The sequence below is a fragment of the Marmota monax genome, unplaced genomic scaffold (assembly GCF_021218885.2).
Source record: "Marmota monax isolate L192 unplaced genomic scaffold, Marmota_monax_Labrador192_F-V1.1 WCK01_AAM20220418_F8-fsc00018, whole genome shotgun sequence".
NCBI lineage: Eukaryota > Metazoa > Chordata > Mammalia > Rodentia > Sciuridae > Marmota > Marmota monax.
This window is the reverse complement of record NW_026692201.1, coordinates 1,546,468-1,569,044: the sequence shown is the minus strand read 5'-3', so window position 1 is coordinate 1,569,044 and position 22,577 is coordinate 1,546,468. Positions and strand designations below refer to the sequence as shown.

At 36.9% G+C, this 22,577-nt stretch overlaps 1 protein-coding gene across 1 annotated transcript in view; it reads right to left on the bottom strand.

Moving 5' to 3' along the window:
* Positions 1 to 22,577, bottom strand: part of Ankrd31 (ankyrin repeat domain 31) — a 189,519-nt gene that overhangs the window by 100,559 nt on the left and 66,383 nt on the right. The window contains exons 10-11 of the mRNA XM_058574096.1: positions 21,059 to 21,214; positions 20,033 to 20,175 (exon numbers count right to left, since the gene is read on the bottom strand). Of these exons, the coding sequence (XP_058430079.1) occupies positions 20,033 to 20,175; positions 21,059 to 21,214 (299 nt within the window). The remainder of the gene's footprint in view (positions 1 to 20,032; positions 20,176 to 21,058; positions 21,215 to 22,577) is intronic.

Below are 22,577 nucleotides of genomic sequence, written 5' to 3'. Positions count from 1 at the left end.
ACAATGGCCATACTATCAAAAGCACTATACAGATTTAATGCAATTCCAATCAAAATCCCAATGATGTTCCTCATAGAAATGGAAAAAGCAGTCATGAAATTCATCTAGAAAACTAAGGACCCAGAATAGCTAAAGCAATCCTTAGCAAGAAGAGTGAAGCAGGTGGTATCACTATACCAGACCTTAAACTATACTACAGGGCTATAGTAACAAAAATGGCATGACATTGGCACCAAAATAGACCTCTAGACCAGTGGTACAGAATAGAAGACACAGAGTTTAACCCACATAAATACATTTATCTTATATTAGACAAAGGCACCAAAAAGATATACTGGAGAAAAGATAGCCTCTTCAACAAATGGTGCTGGGAAAACTGGAAACCCATATTCAACCAAATGAAATTAAGCCCCTCTCTCTCACCAAGCACAAAACTCAACTCAAAGTGGATTCAAGGACCTAGGATTTAAACCAGAGACACTGTGTCTATAGAAGGAAAAGTAGGCCTAAATCTCCATCATGTCAGATTAGGCCCCGACTTCCTTAATAAGACTCCTATAGTTTAAGAATTAAAATCAAGAATCAATAAAAGGAATGGATTCAAACTAAAAAGCTTCTTCTCAGAAAAAGAAACAATCAGTGAAATGAACAGATTGCCTACAGATTGGAAGCAAATTTTTACCACACACACATCAGATAGAGCACTAATCTCTAGGGTATATAAAGAGCTCAAAAATCTTAACACACACACAAAAACAAATAATCCATTTAATAAATGGGCCAAGGAACTGAAGAGACACTTCTCAGAAGATGATAGACAATCAATCAACAAATACATGAAAAAATGTTCAACATCTCTAGCAATTAGAGAAATGCAAATCAAAACTACTCTAAGATTTCATCTCACTCTAGTCAGAATGGCAGCTATTAAGAATACAAACAACAATAAGTGTTGGCAAGGATAGGGAGAAAAAGGTACACTCATACATTGCTGGTATAACCAATCTGGAAAGCAGTATGGAGATTCCTTAGAACCCACTTGAATCAAATGTATGAAATATGATATGTCAAGAGCACTGTAATGTTTTGAACAACCAATAAAAAAAGAAAACTTGGAATGGAACTACCATTTGACCCAGCTATCCCACTCCTCAGTCTATATCCCAAGGACTTCAAAACAGCATACTATAGGGACACAGCTACATCAATGTTTATAGAAGCACAATTCACAATAGCTAAATTTTGGATACAACCTAGATACCCTTCAATAGATGAATGGATAAAGAAAATGTGGTATATACACAATGGAATAATACTCAGCATTAAAAGAGAATAAAGTCATGGCAACCAGGTAAATGGATAGAGTTGGAGAATATAATGCTAAGTAAAGTAAGCCAGTCCCTAAAAACCAAATGCCGAAGGTCTTCTCTGATATAAGAATGCTGACTCATAATGGGGACTGGTGGGAGGAGCATGGGAGGAATAGAAGAACTTTAGATAGGGCAAAGGGAGGGTAGGGAAGAGAGGGAGCATGGAGGTAGGAAAGACAGTGGAATGAGACAGACATCATTACCTAAGTACATGTATGAAAACAAAAATGGTATGACTCTACATTGTGTTCAACCAGAGACATGAAAAGTTGTGCTGTATTTGTGTAATATGAATTGAACTGCATTCTGCTGTTATATATAACTAATCAGAATAAATAAAATTTATTTTTTTTAAAAAAGTGAAAACTTTCCTAGTTTAGTAAGCTTAAACATAACCTCTGACAAATCAGTAATTGAACACTAAATGGTCCTGAATGAAGGTGTTCCCAAAGAAGCCAAGTTAAAGATTAAAAATAAGAAAACAATTTTGAGTGAGACCAAATCACTAAACAAAAAGCAAACAAATAACAGCCCTGTTTGGGTATATGTTGGGAGAAATGAGCACACAGAGTTGCTACAATACTTTATCTAAATTGTCCAGATTGAGAGGGGCGGGCGGGGGGGGAGAGGGAGGAAGAGAGATACATGCAGACACAGTAAAGTGTGGCCTATATACATCATTAAAAAGCATCAATAGAATCTGCTCTGAGAGGGCCTATATTTGTGGGAAAGTACTCCAAAACATCTATTGAATATATTCAAACCATTAAGGAAACCATTTGTACAGATTTGAAGAAAGGGATGATGACAATGATTCATCAAATAGAGAATATTAACAGAGAGACAGAAATTGTAAACAAAGAAACAAATTGAAATTCTAGAGTTGAAAATTATAACCAAAATGAAAAATTCACCAGAGAGCCTTAAAAGTAGGTTTGAGTTTCAGAGGGACCACAGTCGAACTGGAAAAACAATTAATAAAGATTATACAATCTGAATAACAGAAAGAAAACTTTATAAAAGTGAACAGAGCATTGAAGAAATGTAGGACACCATAAACCATATCTACATACATATAGTAGGAGTTTCTGAAGAAGAAAAGAGAGCAAAATGCACAGGAAAAAATATTTAAGGAAATAAAGGCTGTAAACTTTATGCCAACCATGAATTTACACATTCTAGGAGTTCAACAAACTCTAAATATGATAAACTCCAAAGCATATGCATAAATAAATAGTTAAAAATCTTAAAATTCAAAAGTAATCCTTAAAGTAGCAAGAGAAAAAATAACATCACTTAGATTGGAATTCAAGTAGAATTAACACCTAACTTATTAGCAAAGAAGAAATGGAGGCCCGAAAGAATGGAGTTAGTGAGTCAAAATGCTTAAAAAAAAAAGGAGGAGGGAGAAAAAGAAAAGCAACTGTCATCCAAGAATCTTCTATCTACCAAAACTGTCCTTTAAAAAAACGAAGGCAAAATAGACATTCTCAGGTAAACAAAAGTTGAGAGAATTTATTGGCTTAAAAGAATATTAAAGGTAATTGGGCAAACAGCAAGTGATGAGAGACAATAATTCAAACCCTTATGAAAAAACAAAGCACACCAATAAAATTAATTATGTGGGTATATGAAAAACAAAAGAATATAAAAACACTTCTTTATTCAACCTCAAGACAGTGAAGATTAACTTCCCCACTTCTTAAGTGTGGACTATATTCAAGATTTCCTTGCAAAGTGGTTAGTTATATAAATGGTGGAGGAATAACCTTACTATGGAAAAATGACAAACCCTACCTCAGCCAAGTGATCTTTGTCAGCATCAGTAGTCATGTGGAAATAATCATGTTTCAGCCACAACCCAGTTGTGTGACCTGGAGTCTCATACCTAGTTGCTGGTACTTCTCTAGATCTTGGGCATTTTATTAAAAAAAAAAAAAAAAGGAAAAGAAAACACCAAGGAAATTATTCTAAAGATTCCCTTTCTGGTTTAAGATTCTATTTTTAAAAATTCTAACACAGGACGAAATATAAACAGATCAAGATATTTGGGACTTTCTTGCATGGTCTCTTGCTTTTGAGACCCCTGTCTTACCGGCTGTTAAGTCAGCTTCTTTGCTGCTTTGACTAAAACACCTGACTAGAATAACCATAGAGGAGAAAAGGTTTATATGGGGGGCTCACAGTTTTGGAAGTCTCCATCCATAGACAACAGGCTCCATTTCTCCAGGCTCCAGGTTAGGCAAAACATCATGGAGGAAGAGTATGGCACAGGGAAGTGGCTTACATGATGATCACACAGCAGAGAGAGGCTCCACTCTCCAGATACAAAATATATACACCAAAGGCATGCCCCCAATGCCCACCTCCTCCAGCCACATCCCACCTGCCTTCAGTTACCACTCAGTTAATCCCATCAGGGGATTAATCTGCTGATTGGGTTAAGGCTATCATAACCCAATCATTTCTCCTCTAAACTTTCTTGCATTGTCTCACACATAAGCTTTTGGGGAACACTTCACAACCAAACCATAACACCAGCACAGCTCCCTCAACTGTAACCCACACTATTATGATCCTCTTTTCAATAATGCCAAGCCCCTGAAAAATGTTTTCAAGTTTACCATCTCTCTGTATGGTTTCAATTAAGTCTGTGGACTCTAATATAAAATCCTGAAAAGGGTATGAATGTTGCTTAGTTAATATTCTGGCAGAAAAGCAGGGTAGAGGAGATAATACTTTACAATGGTTTCACTTAACAAGCTCCTTTTATTCTGAGAAACACTGGCGATGGGGTTGGTTTCAATTTAATATTTTCCTTCATGGGAATATAGCAATGGTATTCATCTCTCTGTGTGGCTTAAATGAAGTACCAAGTCCAATAACCCCAAGGCATGGTGCTTTGTGGGATGAGTCAAAAGAAAAAAAAAAAAAAAAAAAAAACCTCTGCAAGAAGCACACTCCAAATGGTGAAGCTCAGTCACTTGCTTGTTCCAGCAAAGGACATGTTTAGCTGACCCACTGGTAGACAGATATTCTCATTTCATCCTCCTAAACAGCCTTGGTATCTTTCTATTGTAGCTTCTCAAGGTTTCCTGGCATGAGTTTTTTTATAATACTTAATGAAGTCACTGTACTATTTTCAGTCAAGTTCTGGGGTGTAAATCAAAGAGGGGACTTGACAGAGCTGCTTTCAGCAGTTATTGCAAATAATTCCAACATAGTGGAGCCAAAAATAACTGAGATCAAGACAAAGATCAAGCTACTGTTGAAATCTTGTGTAACAGCAACTTCAGTGAAAAAAAAATGCTGGGCAACAACCAATGGAGATAGTTCATCTCAAAGAGGTTGCCTTAGAAAAATTCTTTAGGACATCCCGATTCCCAGGTCTGAAGTTTTCCTGTTTTGTGCTATCCAAATGTGTGCTGGGTGCTATTCTATTTCCTGGTGAAATTACTGATATACCCCTTGGAGAACTGGCTATAATTTTTATTTCACCTTCATAAGTGGGATCAATTACCCCAGGACTTATCATAAATCCTTTTAGAGTAGAAGAACTGTGTCCCAATAATAAGCCTACTGTTCCTTGGGGAAGAGGCCCTTTTACCCCTGTGGGAATGATTTGAACTCCCATCTCTGAGTTAGAACTGCTCTGGCGGAGGTGCAGATGTCCAATCCTGCGCTCCCTCTGGTTTGTCTAGTGAGGGATCTAATGGATAATGTGTCCTGGGCACTACCCTGATGGTGTTGCTAGGTTCCTCCAGTGCCCCGTATATTTGTGGTCATGGGCCCCGGAGCATTGGGTCCCCCTGTCCGTTTTTTGGCAATGGAGCCTGATGCCTTTCTCCATGATATTGTGGCTAAACACCTGGTCCTTGTCCGTTTTTTGATAACGGAGTACCCTCTATGGTGGTTTGAGAACGGCATTCATTAGCCTAATGTCTCCCTCTAAGGCATCGTGGGCAAATACCCGGTATTCTACCCCTTTGATACCTAGTTTTGTTAAACCCTCCTCCTATGGGGCAATTCCTTTTAAAATGTCCTGTTTGTTCACAATTGTAGCATGTTTTTGGCCTGGCATCTAAAGCCTGTTGTACTGCAGCTGCCAATACTTGCCCTTGTTCATTAATGTCTCTACATAATTTAATATATGTGTTTAAATCTCCATGTTTCCATGGTCTAATGGCCTCCTTGCACCATCTGTTTGCTTGTTCATAGGCTAGCTGTTTAATTAATGGCATTGCTTGTTCTGTATCCCCAAAAACTCTGGTAGCTGTTTGAATAAGCCTATCTACAAATTCAGTGTAAGGTTCACTAGCTCCTTGTATTACCTTAGATAATTGACCTTGTAAATCTCCATGTCCTTGTAAAGTCTTCCATGCCCTAACTGCATCTGCAGCAATTTGTGAGTATATGGCAGGATCATATGCAATTTGTTGTTGCTGACCCTCATAAGGTCCCTTTCCTAACAACATATCTAGATTTCTCTGAGGATAACCGGCTGCTGCATTTCGCCTAGCCGTCTCCATGCAAAATTCCTCATTGGCAACCTTCCATAACAGGTATTGTCCTCCATTTAGCATAGCTTTACACATACTAGTCCAATCTGCTGGCGTCATGTTCAAGTTGGTAATGGATTCAACCATGCTTACAGTGAAGGGTGCTTGAGGACCACAGGTTGTTACAGCCTCTTTTAGCTGCTTCACTGTTTTGAAATCTAAAGCATGGTGAATTTGCTGCCCTCCTGCCTGCTCAAATACAGGGCATGCTAATCTTTGAGGTCCTGTCTCAGGATCCCATCTATCAACTACGGGGGTTGGGGGCCTCCCAGCATATGTTGTCTCCATAGGTGGAGCTGTTGGACAATTACGCCCTCTGGTGATAGAAAGGTGTTAGTAGCAGCCTCCGGTTGTAACTTCTCCCCTGATAGCCCTTCCTCCTCTAGACCTTTTTCCTTTGTCTGACTAACTCGAGAGATTTCCTCTTTTACTTGATGTAAGATGTCTTCTCCTAGACTAAGCAAACAAGATTGTACCAACGTCCATAATGGTAATGTGCCAACTGGCAGAGTTCCTGGGCTTTCCTTTTGTATCTTTTTAAAATCTTCACCATGATGGTTCCATTGTGATATATTTAACAACCCCTCTTTAATGAACCATGGGCTACACCTTTGTATTGTCTTAACGTATGCCCTAACTGTTCTTGATTTTACTGAGATGCCTCCTTCCTCTAGCACTTTACTTAACGCCCTTTCAGTTAGGTTCTTACTAATTTTTAATTCCATATTTCCGTGACGAAGATACCCCTCACTAAGATAAAAAAAAAGAAAACCGAGACAAAATGAAACAAAAAATGGAACAAAAATTCATTATATCAGTCTTTCTATCCTCCTGAAATGTCCATCCGTCCTTTCTCCCTATCTGTTCCTCAGACGCAAATAGTTTTTCCTCAGATGTGAGCGGTTTTTCTTCCGTCTCACCCATCTCCAGGGACAGGCAACTTAAAACAAAAGGGAAACAAAATAAAAGAAGAATCTTAAAATGGCTACCCACCCTCTCGCCCTGCCCTCAGGGGCGAGCAGTTTACCTTATGCCTTACCTTCAGTCGTTCCCCATACGGGCCACCAAATGCCACAGCCTGGCTGAGCACAATTCACCAGCCACTTGTCAAGCAGGAACGAACTTTATTTTTAGCACACAACGCACCACACGAGCTCTCTAGGAATTCCCGGAGAGCTCAACTGCCACCACCGACACTTCCGGCGAGCACTCTACTGGAACTCCTAGGTAATTTTCAATTTTCCAGCTCTTGAGGCAGACTGGCTGGGTCGCGTGAGCGGAGCAAAAAGAGTCCCCCAATGAGCAGCCCCGTGGTCTGAAAGGGCAGGGAAACAGCCCAATGAGCGTCACCACAGAGGAGCCAATCAGCTGGAAGTTTGCTGGGGCCATTTCGGCTGCAGCTCTCAACAGTGCTATCCAAATGTGTGCTGGGTTGTAGCTTTGCTATATTTTCTTGATTTTCTAAAATAACTTACTTTTATTTTTAAAGACTACATAAAATTAATGATCTACTAAGAGCGTCTAGCAGATATGATTATATTTATTGTATCTGACTGTGTTTTAAATAAGTCTCATAACTAAAAATGTGAACATCAGATTCTTAATTAAAATGTCTCAAGTTTCACCATTTTTCTTTGAGTTAATTGGAATATATTAAAGTCCACCATATGATATTTTTAATCTTGGACTAGTAATTAGCTACTAAACAAGCTTATTGGTCTGCAGGTATGTAAAATAAAAAGAATATTTTGTTCATTTCTTTGAAGGAATCTGAATATAAAATCCCAGTGATTCTAAAAAATGTAATACCCCCTGAACTCAGGTAAAATATTTTTCTTAAGTAAGTATTTTAGTCATATTTTTCATTATTGTGTTCAAAGACCTGAAAAGAATAATTTTAGAGGAGAAAAAGTTTATTTAGGGCTCATAGTTTCAGAGGTCTCAGTCCACAGATGGCTGACTCCAGTCTTTGGAGCAAAAGGTAAGGCAGAACATCACGGTGAAAGAGTGTGTTGGAGGAAAGCAGTTCAGAATATGGCACCAGGAAGGAGAGAGAGTGCAAAAGCGCTCCCTATCCCAAAGGTACACCCCAATGACCCACCTCCTCCAGCTACACCCTACCTGCCTACAGTTACCACTCAGTTAATCCCTATCAGTGGATTAATGCACTGATAAGGTTAAGGGTCTCTTAACCCAGTCATTTCACCTTGAAACTTTCTTGTGTTTAACACATGAGCTTTTGGGGGACATCTCATATCTAAACCATAACATTCCACTCATGGTCTTCCCAAACTCATCTCTGTCTCACAATGCAAAATACATATATTCCATTTCCAAGAGTCCCCATAGTCAAACAGTTACAGGATTGTTCAAAATCCAAATCCAAAGTCTCCTCTGAGACACAAGACAAACTCTCAGCATGAATCCCTATAAAAATCAAAAGCAAGTTACATATATCCAACATATAAAGGCACAGAGTAAACATTTCCATTCCAAAAAGGAGAAATAGGGGTACAAAAAAAAAGGAATAGGACCAAAACAAGACCAAAATCCAGCTGGGCAAACAAGTTCTCTAATTCCGTATCCACACCTAGGAAACAGGACATCATAATGTTCTCTCCAAAGGGTATATATAATTCTGCCCCTATGGCTTTGATGGTTGTACCCCACATGGCCTCTCTCGTGGCCTGTTTCTATTGATTCTTTCAATTTTCCTTGAAAGATCAGTGTTCTCCACTACAATTTCAGCTTCCTTCTCACATATCCACTCATCGTTCTCTAAGGGGCTACCTTTAGGAACTCCTAGCCTGCTATACTTTGTGTGTCCTCCCAGGCCTTCCTTTGAAATCTTGGTGGAAGCCTTCATGACCTCCTAACTCCAGCATCCTGTATTCCCACAGAACCAGCACCACATAGTTTACGCCAAGGTCTGCCACCACCTCAAATAGTAGCCAAGTGTTGATGAACTCCTATTGCAGCAGCCTCTCAATGCCTGGGTCACTGAGCATCGTGAAACAATTTCCCAGGTCCCCCTGAGCAAGTAGGGTGCCCCACTGACCTCTTTTCAAAGGAATTTTTACTTTAACACCCTTGAGCCTGAGATAGGTGTGGTCCTGCCAATTCTGGAGATGATCTCAATCCTTCTTTCCTATTGTTTCTGGGTAAAGTATTTAGTGTTTCTTTAGTGGCTTTACCATCTTTAATAACCATACCTTTCTTAGCCCAGTTTTACTTGCAGTTTTCTGGCCAAACTGCAAGTTTTTCAAATCTTTCTGCTCTTAATTTTCATAATAAACGTAATTAAATGCTGCCAGTAATATCAATGCCATTGTCTGATGCTATGCTGACTAAAAATTTCTTCCACCAGTTAATTAGTATACCACCTTTAAATTCAGCCTCACAAAAAAAGACTCAGGAAATGGGCAAAACATAAACAACTTCTTAGCCAGAACATAACACAAACTTCCGAAAGAGTCCAACTTCCAAAAGAGTCTTTTTTCTCTTCTGAAACCTCACGAGCCCACTCTTTACTGTCCACAGTTCTATCAGCATTCTGGTCTTTTGGGCTCCCAGCAGAATCTCATTAAGCTCTACCTGTAACAATCTAAAGCTTTTCTAGCTTGCATCTCTAATAACTCAAAATTCTTCCCACAAATTCTGAAAAGCTCCAAAAGCTTCTAAACCACATGGTCAGGTTAGTCACAGCAATGACCAATTTCTGTTTTAGTCAGCTTTTTCAAAGCTGTGATCCAAAGACCTGAAAAGGACAATTTCAGAGGAGGAAAAGTTTATTTGGGGCTCATGGTTTCAGAGGTTCTCCATCCATAGATGGCTGACTCCATTCCTGGGAGCCTGAGGTAAGACAGAACATCATGGCAGAAGAATGTAAGAATGTGGCGGAGGAACGTAGCTCAGGACATAGCACCAGGAAGCAGGGGTGGGAGTGTACATGCGCATGCACCCCCTTCACCATGGACAAAATATATACCCCAAAGGCATACTCCTAATGACCCACATTTTCCAGCCACATCCTGCCTGCCTACAATTACCATCCACTTAATTCCTATCAGTAGATTAATGCACTGATTAGGTTAAGGTTCTAATAATCCAATCATTTCACTCTTAATTTTTTTTTTGCATTATCTCACATGAGTTTTGGGGCATACCTCATATCTAAATTACAATAATGAGCATTCAGTAAATATCCACTATGTGTCAATTTGAAAAATAGTCATGTTGAGAGTAGGCACCTTGATATGATTGTTGAAAATGGCATTTTACCTCTGTAGCCTTCCTCCCCTAAACCTAAAACCTCAGTCTAATTATTAGAAGTAGATTAGCAGTTTCTTAGGGATGGAAGAGTATGTATGTGGGACTAGGGGTAGACACTTGGGAGTGCCAGCTAATGAGTAGGGATTTTGTTTTTGGAATAATAAAAATGTTCTAAATTTGACTATGTTGCTGGTTACACAATACTGTGAATATACCCCAAACAACAGAATTTTATATACCTCATATGGGTAAATTTTATGGTATGTAAATTATGTTATTAAAAAATGAGTTAAAATAGTTTGTTTCTCCATATTTTTCCAAATCTTCACCTTAAACATTTTCAAACATACAAAAAACTGAAAAGAACAATACAATGAACATTTATATATCCTTCACCTGGAATCAACAATTAACATGTTTTTCTCCCCTCAGACATATGCATACATCTACGTACATGTAGTTATATATTTGAGTATATACATGTATAAACAAAAAATACTCAGCTATTTGAAAAAAGTTGTAAATCCAATGATATCATATGTCTAAATTCTTAAATATGTTCCTTCTAAGAACATATTCTTACATAACCATAATATTACACAGTTTAGGCTATTAATATATTTACATAGTATCATACAATATCTTTACATATTCATATTTCTGAATGGGGCATATTTTCCCAATTCATGCCTCAAAACATGATATAGCTGTTATGGGGAAATCAGTATCCAATTATGGGTCACATAGTATCATCCCATCTTTTTTCCCCTATAAGTATTCACTTTTTATAGAGTCCTATCCAATTTTTCTTGTAGAACGTCCTGCATTCTGAATATGCTTTCTTGATACATTCAGCTTTTCTGTGTTCCCTGTAAACTGGAAGTTAGGATGGCATGGCTTAAGATATGTGATCTATACATAATATTTGACATGTTTCTCACTTTATCTTTTGCCTTAAAGGAAAACAGCTAAGCTCTTATGAAGGGAGGTAAGGTTGCACAGTATCAGTCCAAAGTAAAAAGAGAAGTTTCTTTCTGTTCAGCCTAAACAAAGACAACATTTATCTTATTTGAAATAAAGGTATCATCAGATGCACACATGTACTGTAGGTGATGAAAATGATGGCAAAAATAGCATGTTTAACAGTTCTTATAAATGAAAACCACAAACACTTCTTTAGAAAATCAATGTGATTTACTGAAGATTCTGGCACTGGAAACTTTGGCTAACCCCAAGTGTTGCCAATATTTACCTTGAATTCACTCCTACTGCTGTCATCAACTCAAGACTTTTTATGGTCAAGTGGTCCATATCTTTAAAGTGGTATAAAAATTACTACTCTGAAAGTATAAGATTTGAGTTGCAACAGAGAACACAGTCTAGTTAGAAAAGTTGTAACGTCTCTAGGAGAGAAAAATGCCACACCACATACAGGAACAATATGAGCCAAATCCTTTTAAAATTACTAAGTCTCGGCAATTTAGTAATTCTGCTTTTCAAATAACTTTACAATGGGAATTCAATGTTAGATAAAGAAACAGAAAGTGATAGTAGATATAATTACATTTATAATTCATATAAAGCCACACACAAAAAGATAAAAGGATTTCATGTATGGATCTTCTTATTTTTTTCAGCAAAGGTAGAATGCATTTTTTTCTTTCTGGAAAATAATTCTAAAGGGAGATAGCCAAAAGGGCCATGGAGTTAAAACTCTTGATGTTTTATGTCAAATAATAAGCCATGCAATGTAAGAGTGACTTAAGATCAAGGAAGGGGAAAGGTCTTATTCTTCTGGAAATCCAGGTTAGTAATCCCAAGGAAGGACTAATTTTATTTACTTAGCTGTCTCTGTTTCAGGTAACATATAGTCTATTTTGCCAAATACCTACATATACCAACTCCCTCTGGGGATTGAACCCAGGGCTTGGTGCATGCTAGGCAAGTACTAACGTGCTACATAATGAGCTACATGCCCAGTACCTGGTACTAGCAATTCTGAAGTTTGTTTATATACACTCTGATTTAAAAAAAATCATTTCTCACCAAAGCAGTAAATAAATGATTGAGTTTTTCACCCCTATTTTGAATCTAGAAAGGTTCTATGTTAGTTGACTATTGCTACCTAACAAATCATTCCAAAATTTAATAGCAATGCATTGAAACTTCAGTCCACACTCCCAGAAATAGGAATCAGGCTCCTCATATGGGGTTTCACCTTTAATCATGCTACCTAATCAAGTGTTTTCCTTACTTTAGAATCTACTGACTTCCTTCTATAAGAAGCCAAGTAGTACAGGAAATAAATAGTTTCAAGTACTTGACAAAAAAGGATTTTGACTTCTTATTCCTAATGGGATATAACCAAAGAATAAAAAGAATCATCCCCGCTCCAAAAAAATCATTAGTAGTTTCACTGTTAATGCCTGGGATGTTAACAGTAATAATGTAAGTATATTATATGATAAAGAAATAATGTATTAAGAAACAAATGGTCAGCAATAAGAAAAAAGCAATGCAAGTATAAAACCAAAATTAAGTATAGATCTACACTAATAAGTATGAAACAGAAATACTAGGATGAACTCATGATTTATTTTTCTTTCTAAAAATTCTCTAAGTAGATTTTTCATTTAAACACAACCATTTACAGAAAATATGGCGCAAAAGAAACTAAGCAACATTACAAAGATAAAATTGGTCAAAGAATTTACAAAATTCTATGTGACAAATAACCCAGTTTCTTCAACAAATAAAAGACATAAAACAACAATAAAAACCTATATAAAACAGAGAAAGGACTATTATAAATTAAAACATATTTAGAGTCATAATGAATACACATAATGTATGGACCTCAGTGGATTTAAAATACTGGGAAATTTGGGGCTAGGGTTGTAGCTCCAGTGGTAAAGCGCTCACTTAGTGCGTGTGAGTCCCTGGGTGCTGGGTGCTGGTTCGATCCTCAGACCACATAAAAATAAAGATATTGTATATAGCATACAACTAAAAAATAAATATTAAGAAAATACTGAGAAATTTGAATATGGACAGATATAAAATGGTATTAAGAAACAATTTTATTTGGTGAGATTATATTGTAGGTATAAAATATGTTTTTATCTGTCAGAGATACAGGTTCAAGTATTTATGGGTAAAAATGGTATGATATCTGAGATTTCTAAAAAATACTCCAAAATACAGTTCATGTTCCAGAGATGGTTTTCACTCTTTACAGAATAAGATATGTAATCAATCTTTATATGAGAGTTCACATGCACACAGAATGAATAATCATCCCATTTATAGGATATTTTTTCAATATATGTTAATCCTAAGAACAATGCTAACAAACCTCCAATTCAACATCTCACACACACACATACCATAAAACCCTTCATCAATAAAAGCTTTGTTAAAATCTTGATATCTTATATCAATGCCATTTCCTTCACCTATTAAGAAAGTAAGCTTAATAAAAGGAATCAAGATTATGTCTGTAAATGCAGTTGGAGAAGATAATGCTAAGTGAAGTTAGCCAATCTTAAATAACCAAATGCCAAATATTTTCTTTGATATAAGAAGGCTGATTCATAGTGGGATAGGGAGAGGGAACATGGGGTTAGAAATGATGATGGAAAGTGATGATCATTATTATCTAAAAGTACATATATGAAGACACAAATTGATATGAATATACTTTGTATACAACCAGAGATACAAAAAATTGTGCTCTATATGTGTAGTAAGAATATAATACATTTCGCTGTCGTATATAAATAAAAAATAAAAATAAATCAATTCAAGGTAAAAAAAAAAAAAAGATTATGTCTGGCATGACTTGTTGTTCTTTTTTTTTTGGTACCAGGGATTGAACCCAGGGGTGGGTTCAATATGACTTAACCACTGAGTCATATCCCAAGCCCTTTTAAATATTTTATTTAGAGACAGGGTCTCGATGAGTTGCTTAGAGCTTTACTAATTTGCTGAGGTTGGCTGTGAACTTGTGATCCTCCTGCCTCAGCCTCCCCAGCCACTGGGATCACAGGCATGCGCCACCACACCCGGCACATGACTTGTTCTTAATGATGCCTACAGATTCCCAAAGATTACCACATTCTTGCCTATGTCTCTTAACCATATATTTAACAATTTGTTGTGGATTTTTCTAAGGAACCACACTGAGCTGGTCATCTGTAATTCAAAAATTCTAACTTTTTCCACAAAAAATTATTTATTTTTAACAGTTTCATTAAGATATATAATTCACATTCTACATAATACACCTATTTAAGAATATAATCCAGGGGCTGGGGATGTGGCTCAAGCGGTGACGTGCTCGCCTAGCATGTGTGAGGCACTGGGTTCGATTCTCAGCACCACATAAAAATAAAATAAAGATATTGTGTCCACCTAAAATTAAAAATAAATATTACAAAAAAGAATATAATACATTATATTTTAGTATATTAAGAGGGTCATACAACCATAATCACAATCTAATTTTGGAACATTTTCAATTCCATCTAAAACAAACCCTTTAACCATTAGCTGTCACTTCCTATTTTCCACCTTCTACCTTCCATCTCTAATATTCTGTCTCTACATATTTGAGTACTAAGGATATTTCAAAGAAGTGGAATCATAAAATATGCAGATTTCTTAGTGCTTTTTCACTTTTTTAGAGCATAGGTTATCAATCTTTTAGTATCTCTCCAATATCAAGATCAGTGCCTATAAAATAATATATTAGACATTCCTTAAACTAAGTGGAATGTTTACAGCAGCTGGGTGCTGGGAACAGCATCATGTTCCCAGGGCTTTCCTGTCGTATATCTTTAGTCCTAACACCTAAAGCATTTGATCAATTCAATACCCAGGGCCCAGGCCTTTTTTCCATCTTTGCCTCACCTATGAGATTCCTAAGGTAGGTCTAGATCCTCATCTTATGCTTCCACCATCCATCCTGCATCCTCCAAAACCATGTCCTATCCTATTTTGGTTCCCAAGGCTGGTTGCTAATTCAGTCCAGAACAGACCTGTAGTTTTGTTCACTTCTCTTTGACTGGGGTGAGGTAACTTGTTGGATACCCCAAATTAAATAGAGAGTGAAGTTGGGTGGGGGGGAGACTGTGACTTCACCTTACCCACTGGGTTTCAGCTTTGAATTCTCATCTTTCTCTAAATTTTTACTCCTATCTTATCATTTTCTTTTCTCCTGCCATGGTGCCAGGAGCATATCAGAGACTAGGATTGGCAAGAGGGAGTGAGGTAAGTAGAGGTACTGGATTCTGAAAATGGAGTTCTGTGTCTCTGGTCTATTTTACTTCATTAAGGGAACCAGAGAAGGGTACATATCTACAAAAGTCAGACAGGAGACAGAAAGTGCTGGCCTATGAAGAAAAGTGGAGTGGAGTAGTTTCCAAGTAGGACAAAGGAAGAAAGGTGAAGAAAAGAAGAAAAAGTAAAATGTTCAGATTTATATTCCCCAAGTTCAGCCCTGGTAAGTGAGGGAGCAGATAAACTATGGGGGAAAGGAAAGACGTGCTTTGACATGAGGTTTCTCTGCTGGAGACCAGCTGTGAAAAGATAAAGGATAGAAAGACTGGTATATTATTGTTTGTCCAAGCTTGCAAGTTTTTCAGGCCATTAAAATTGGGTTCTAGGCAGAATTCTCTCCCTTCAGCCCTCTACAAAATGAATAGAGATGACCCCATCCACGACCAGTCAAAACATTATCAAAATAAACAAAAATGCCTAAAGGCTCCTGAAGTAATTAAATACTTTGAAGAAATATGCCCTATCTATGTTCCTGGCTTCCAGAAGCTTTCCCCACGTTTACCTATATTAGGTATTTCTTCTGGAAATAATTAGAATAGATCTTCCTGAGCCCAGTTGATAAACCTGTTTTTCCACCCAACTAAGATATCTTCAGAGGCTTAGGGTGTAGCTCAGTGTAAAGCACTTGCATAGCATGCATAAGGCCCTCAGATTGGATCCCCTAAACCAGAAAAAAACAAACTAAACCAAAATACCAACAACAACCAAAACTTCACCAAATACCTCAGCTCAGCCCTGTAATATAGTCTCTATACTCATCCCCCCCAAAATATGTGGGGCCAGGTATGTTGATGCATGCCCAGGAAACGGAGGCAGGAGGATTGAAATTGGAGATAGCCTAGGCAACATAATCAGACCCTGCCTCAAAATATTTTTTAAAAGGGCTGGAGAAGATTGTTCAAACAAAAACTAAATAAAAAACTATAGAACTGAATAATACAATTAATAATTTAGACTTTGAACAGGCATATATAGAAATTTTCATCCATCAACAAGCAAATATACTTTCTTCTCAGCAGCACGTGGCTCTTCTCTAAAACAGACCATATCACATGCCACAAAGCAAATCTTAGTAAATACAAAAAAATGGTGACAATACCATGCATTCTATCAAATCACAATGGAATGAAATTAGAAATAAATGATAAAATAAAAAATAGAAGCTACTGTAACAAATGCAGACTAAATAATACATAATTGAATGATGAATGAATAGTAGAAGAAATTAAGAATGAAATAAAAGAAAATTCTTAGAGGTAAATAAGAACACTAATACAACATATCAAAATCTCTGGGACACTATGAAGGCAGTACTAAGAAGAAAGTTTATTGCATTGAGTGCATTCATTAAAAGAATAAAAAGCCAACAAATAAATGACCTAACACTACATCTCAAAGTCCTAGAAAAAGAACAAATCAACACCTAAAGCAGTAGAAGACAGGAAATAATTAATATCAGCGCTGAAATCAATGAAATTGAAACAACTGAAAAAACTGACAAAACAAAAAAGTTGGTTCTTTGAAAAAATTGATAGATAAACCCCTCATCATACTAATGAAGAGAAAAAGAGAGAAAACTCAAATTACTAAAATACAAAATGAAGAAGGAAATATCACAGTGGACATGTCTGAAGTACAGAAACTATTTTGAAAAAATTTTTACTCCAATGAAATTTTTCTAGAGACATATGATCTACCCAAACTGAATGAGGAAGTCATACAAGATTTAAACAGATCAATTTCCAAGTAATGAAATAGAAAATGCCATCAAAAGCCTACTAATCAAGAAAAGCCCATACCAGATGGATTCTCAGCCAAGTTCTACAAGACTGCCAAAGAAGAATTAACATCAATACTCCTCAAAATATTCCATGAAATGGAAGGAGGGGACCTTTCTAAACTCATTCTAACAGAGGAAAAAGTAGGCCCAAATCTTCATCACATCAGATTAGGCTCCAAGTTCCTTAACAAGACTTCTAAAGCACAAGAAACAAAATCAAGAATCAATAAATGGGATGGATTCGAACTAAAAAGGTTCTTCTCAGGAAAAGAAAGAACCAATGAGGTGAAGAGAGAGACTACATTTTGGGAGCAAATCTTTGCCACACATGTCAGATAGAGATATATTAAGAACTCAAAAACTTAACACCAAAAAAACAAACAACCCAATCAATAAATGGGCTAAGGAGCTGAACAGATACTTCTCAGAAGATGATATGCAATCAATCAACAAACATGAAAAAATGTTCAATTTCTCTAATAATTAGAGAAATGCAAATCATAACTACTCTAAGATTTCATCTCACTCCAGTCAGAATGTCAATCAACAAGAATATAGAGCACTTGCCTAGCATGGGTGAGGCACTGGGTTCGATCCTCAGCACCACATAAAAAAATAAATAAGTAAAATAAAGTTAAAAAAAAAAAGAATACGGGCTGGGGCTGGGGCTCAGTGGTAGCGCACTTGCCTGGCATGTGTGAGGCACTGGGTTTGACTCTCAGCACCGCATATAAATAAATAAAATAAAGGTATATCAACAACTAAAAATATATATATTTAAAAAAGAATACAGGCAACAATAGCAAGGATGTGGAGAAAAACGTATACTCATACATTGCTGGTGGGACTACAAACTGGTGCCACCACTATGGAAAGCAGTATGAAGAGTCCTCAGAAACTTGGAATAGAACCACCATTTGACCCAGCTATCCCACTCCTTGGTTTATACCCAAAGGACTTAAAATCAGCATACCACAGTAACACAGCCACACCAATGTTTATAACAGCACAATTCACAATAATTAAACTGTGGAACCAACCTAGGTTTCCTTCAATAGATAAATGGATAAGAAAATGTGGTGTGTGTATGTGTATATATAGTGGAATATTACTCAGCTTTAAAGAAGAATGAACCAGGCATGGAACCTTATGTCTGTAATCCCAGTGGCTCAGGAGGCTGAGACAGGAGGATCACGAGATCAATCCAGCCTCAGCGAAAGTGAGGCACTAAGCAACTCAGTGAGACCCTATCTCTAAATAAAGTACAAAATAGGGCTGGGGATATGGCTCAGTGGTTGAGTGTCCTTTAGTTCAACCCCTGGTACACCTCACCCCCCAAAAAAGAAGAATGAAATTATGACATTTGCCAGTAAATTGATGGAGCTGGAGAATATCACGCTAAGCAAAATAAGCCAATCCTAAAAAAACAAAGGACGAATGTTTTCTCTAATATGTGGATGCTAATTCCCAATAAGGGGGTGGGTGCTAGGGAAGAACTGAGTTACCTTAGATTAGGTAGAGAGGAGTGAAGGGAGAGGAAAGGAGGGGATATGGGGATAAGAAAGATAGTAGAATTTATTACCTTATGTACATATATGACTGCATGACCAATGTGATTCTATAACATGTACCCTCAGAAAAATGAAAAATTATACCCCATCTATGCATGATATATCAAAATGCATAAATGCATTCTACTGTCATGTATAACTAATTAAAAGAAATTTTAAAAAGGGGCTTGGGATATAGTTCAGTAGCAGGGTACTCCTGGGTTCAATTCACAGTACTACAAAAAGAAATGTAGGAAGCTCAGAGCATATGTGGTTTCTGAAATAAACCATGTATAATGGAATTCATAATTTTACTTAATGTTACATTTATTGTAGGTACTACTAACTAACTGATATGGAATTATAGTATTTTGATATTTTAACCAGTGGTACAATCACACAGGAATGTATTTACTGATGATTAGCCCTGGGAGGTTACTGTGTACTATGCTGATTCTGAAAATGGCACAGACTCTATGAGGCTATACACTTCCAATCAGAGCTGAATATCATTGTGTAACATTCTACAAGAAGAATATATTCTTTAAAAGAACATAAAGCACCATATGAAAAGAGTTTTAAAGGAGTAAAAGCTGAAAAAATTAACTATGTGTAAATATAAAATGTTCTGTATATTCATAAAAATAATATGTAAAATAGCATCTACCAGCTGGGCTTGGTGGCACATGCATATATTCCTAGCTACTCCCAAGGCTGAGGCAGGGGATGTGGTTCCCTCAACTGAGCCCAGGAGTTTGAGATGAACCTGGGCAGCACAGTAAGACCCCACCCCTCCTTCAAAGGCAAAAAAAATATGTAAAATGTAAAATGACATCTACCATATTAAGCACAAAAATCCCATTGAGAGGACGGGTTATAGCTCAGTGGTAGAATGCTTACCTTGCATGTGTGAGGCCCTGGGTTTGGTCCTCAGCACCACATAAAAATAAATAAGTAAGAATAAAGATATTGTGTCCATCTACAACTAAAAAATTTTTTTAAAAACACATTGAACAGTAAAATTTTATTATAAATCCTAAATGTTCATTAGCAGAATGAACCAAAATTGAAATTCCCTGTGTTTTTCTGTTGCATGGGCCCAGAGATACTTAACATTTGCAGAACACAATATTTACTCTGCAAACAAAATCATTCAAGTACCTTATAATGTCCATTTATCACAGCATCATGTAGAGGAGTGATCTGGTTCATTCCTTTGATATTTACATCTGCTCCACTTTTTAATAGTTCACTTGCTGTGCGATGAAATCCTCTTAAACTAGCTTCATGAAGTGCTGTCCAACCTGTTACACAAAAAAGAAATGACATTTGTTTATATTTGACATCTTAATAATGTTTTGTGCTTGCCCTTAAAAATACTAATTTTAGATTGTTTCTTTAAAAATATTTTGACTATATGAGACAATATAACATCACCATGAAAGCACCCTGTATTATATAGTGGATTCAATAAATCTGAGGGACAAATCAAATTCTCTCTCTCAACTCTGTTGTGGAAAAATATGAAAAAAAGTCAAATATTTTAAAGTATTCTTGTATACCCAAAGCACCATTCAGACTGGCCCAGTGCTATTCAGTTTGTTAAGGACCTAAGTATCTTTACTCACTCATCTCCAGAAGAACACATGATATTCTTTCTCCCCACAAGGAAGACTACACCAGACACCCAGCCTTACAGAAAGACTGCTGTTTTCTGAACAACCTATCCGAACCTCTTTACCTCTATATTCTATTCTCTCCATCTCCCTGGTCATCATTACTCCTGCTGTATATTTACCATTTTGTCACAAATCTCCCTTTAACCCCCAGATAAGGGTACCTTCAGTTTCTTCCTGCTTTTGACCACATTTCTCCTCCAAAGTTGAGCCCATAGTGACAATGACCACGCAAAACCAGACTCAGGGACCATCCTTCTTTCTGTATAATGGCACTGTAGATGGACACCTGCCACAATCTTTGAAGAAATATAATGCTCTTTTTCTGCCATTCACCCTCCTCACCTTACCCTCTTCCCTGAAGATAATGGCAAAGAGCTTCTTAAGCAAGAAAATTACAAGAAAGCTTTAGGACTTGCCTTAGGCCCACTCTGCTATACTTTCATGGCAGTAATTCTGCTAAACCTACAAACCACTATCAGGAAAACTAGAGGAGGTAACCCTAACGTACCAGCATAACTTGGCTGATTAACATTTGCACCTTTTTTAATACAAAGATGTATGAGATCAGCATCATTGTGCAGAGCAGCCTTATACAATAAGTTCTCTCCAAAAACGTTTTTCCGGTTTATGTCAGAAAGACGTAGTTTATTCATCTTCATTTTTTCTGAAATGAGGGGATGAACAAAAGAGAAATAACTCCTTATTTGAAAACCAGGAGAAACAAGCAACTGGATGATTCCACTAAACACTCTGGAAGTGTGGAATATTATGTTATGAAACAGTATTTCATCTGTTAATTCTAACATGGTTGGAGTTGAATCTAAGCTCTACATACAAAAAAGGAAAAAATGACAAATGTTATTAGTTTTAAAATATTTTCAGTAAATTAAAAATCCTGATAAGCAGTGTATATTAATTAAAACTCTCATGAGAAGTACATATTGAGAAGACTAACCAATTATTTTCTTAAAAGTTATCATAAAAATAGCCGGGTGTGGTGGCACATGCCTGTAATCCTAGCAACATGGGAGGCTAGGACAGAAGGATTGTGAGTTCAAAGCCAGCCTCAGCAACTTGGTGAGGCACTAAGCAACTCAGCGAGACCCTGTCTCTAAATAAAATACAAAAAAGTGTGTGCTCCAGTGGTTAAGTGCCCCTGAGTTCAATCCCCTACACACACACACACACACACACACACAATCTCATAAAAATAATTATTTAAATCTAGAATTAAGTATCATCTGCCATGGTTTGGATCTTGAATGTCCTTCAAAGGCCCATATGTTAGACTAGTGTCCTAGGGTGGTACTACTGGGAGGCTGGTGGACTTTTTAAAAGGTGGGCCCTGATAGTCACTGGGGCATGCTCTCTTAAGGGGATAGTGGAACCCCCATCCCTTCCTTTTCTTCTCTTTTGTTTCTTGTTCATGATGTAAGCAGTTCTGCCCCACCATGTGCTCCTGCCATGATGTGCTGCCCACCACAGGTCTAAAGCAACAAGACCAACCAACAGTGGACTAAAACCTCAAAACTGTGAACCAAAATAAACCTTTTCTCATTAGAAGTCAATTATCTCAGGTATTTATTGCAGTGACAGAACTAACACATTATCAAACTTTATAAAGTGTTAGAATATTTAATAAAATCATGATAAGACAATGACAGAGGTACAAAAACTAATCCCAATTAGACCAGAAAAGAGAATGCTAAATATTCTTTGCTAAAAGTATCTGTCATGAAATTAAATAAAGAATTATGGCAATAGTTTATTTCCTAAGCCAGGAAATGCACAATTAGAATAATTTTCCAGATGATACATACCAAGTATCAATTCTCAATTGTGCCTCCTAAAATGCTGAAACTCCTCATTTAGATAATCCAAATTCTGTCAATATGGGGAGGAGGGATGCTATCCTAAATTTCAGGATAGTTTTGATAATACCTTTTCCAAGCTGGATCTAGCTAACCAGATCCATTTTAAAATCTCATAAAGCTGAGTACTACAGCAACATTCTTAATGGACTGCAG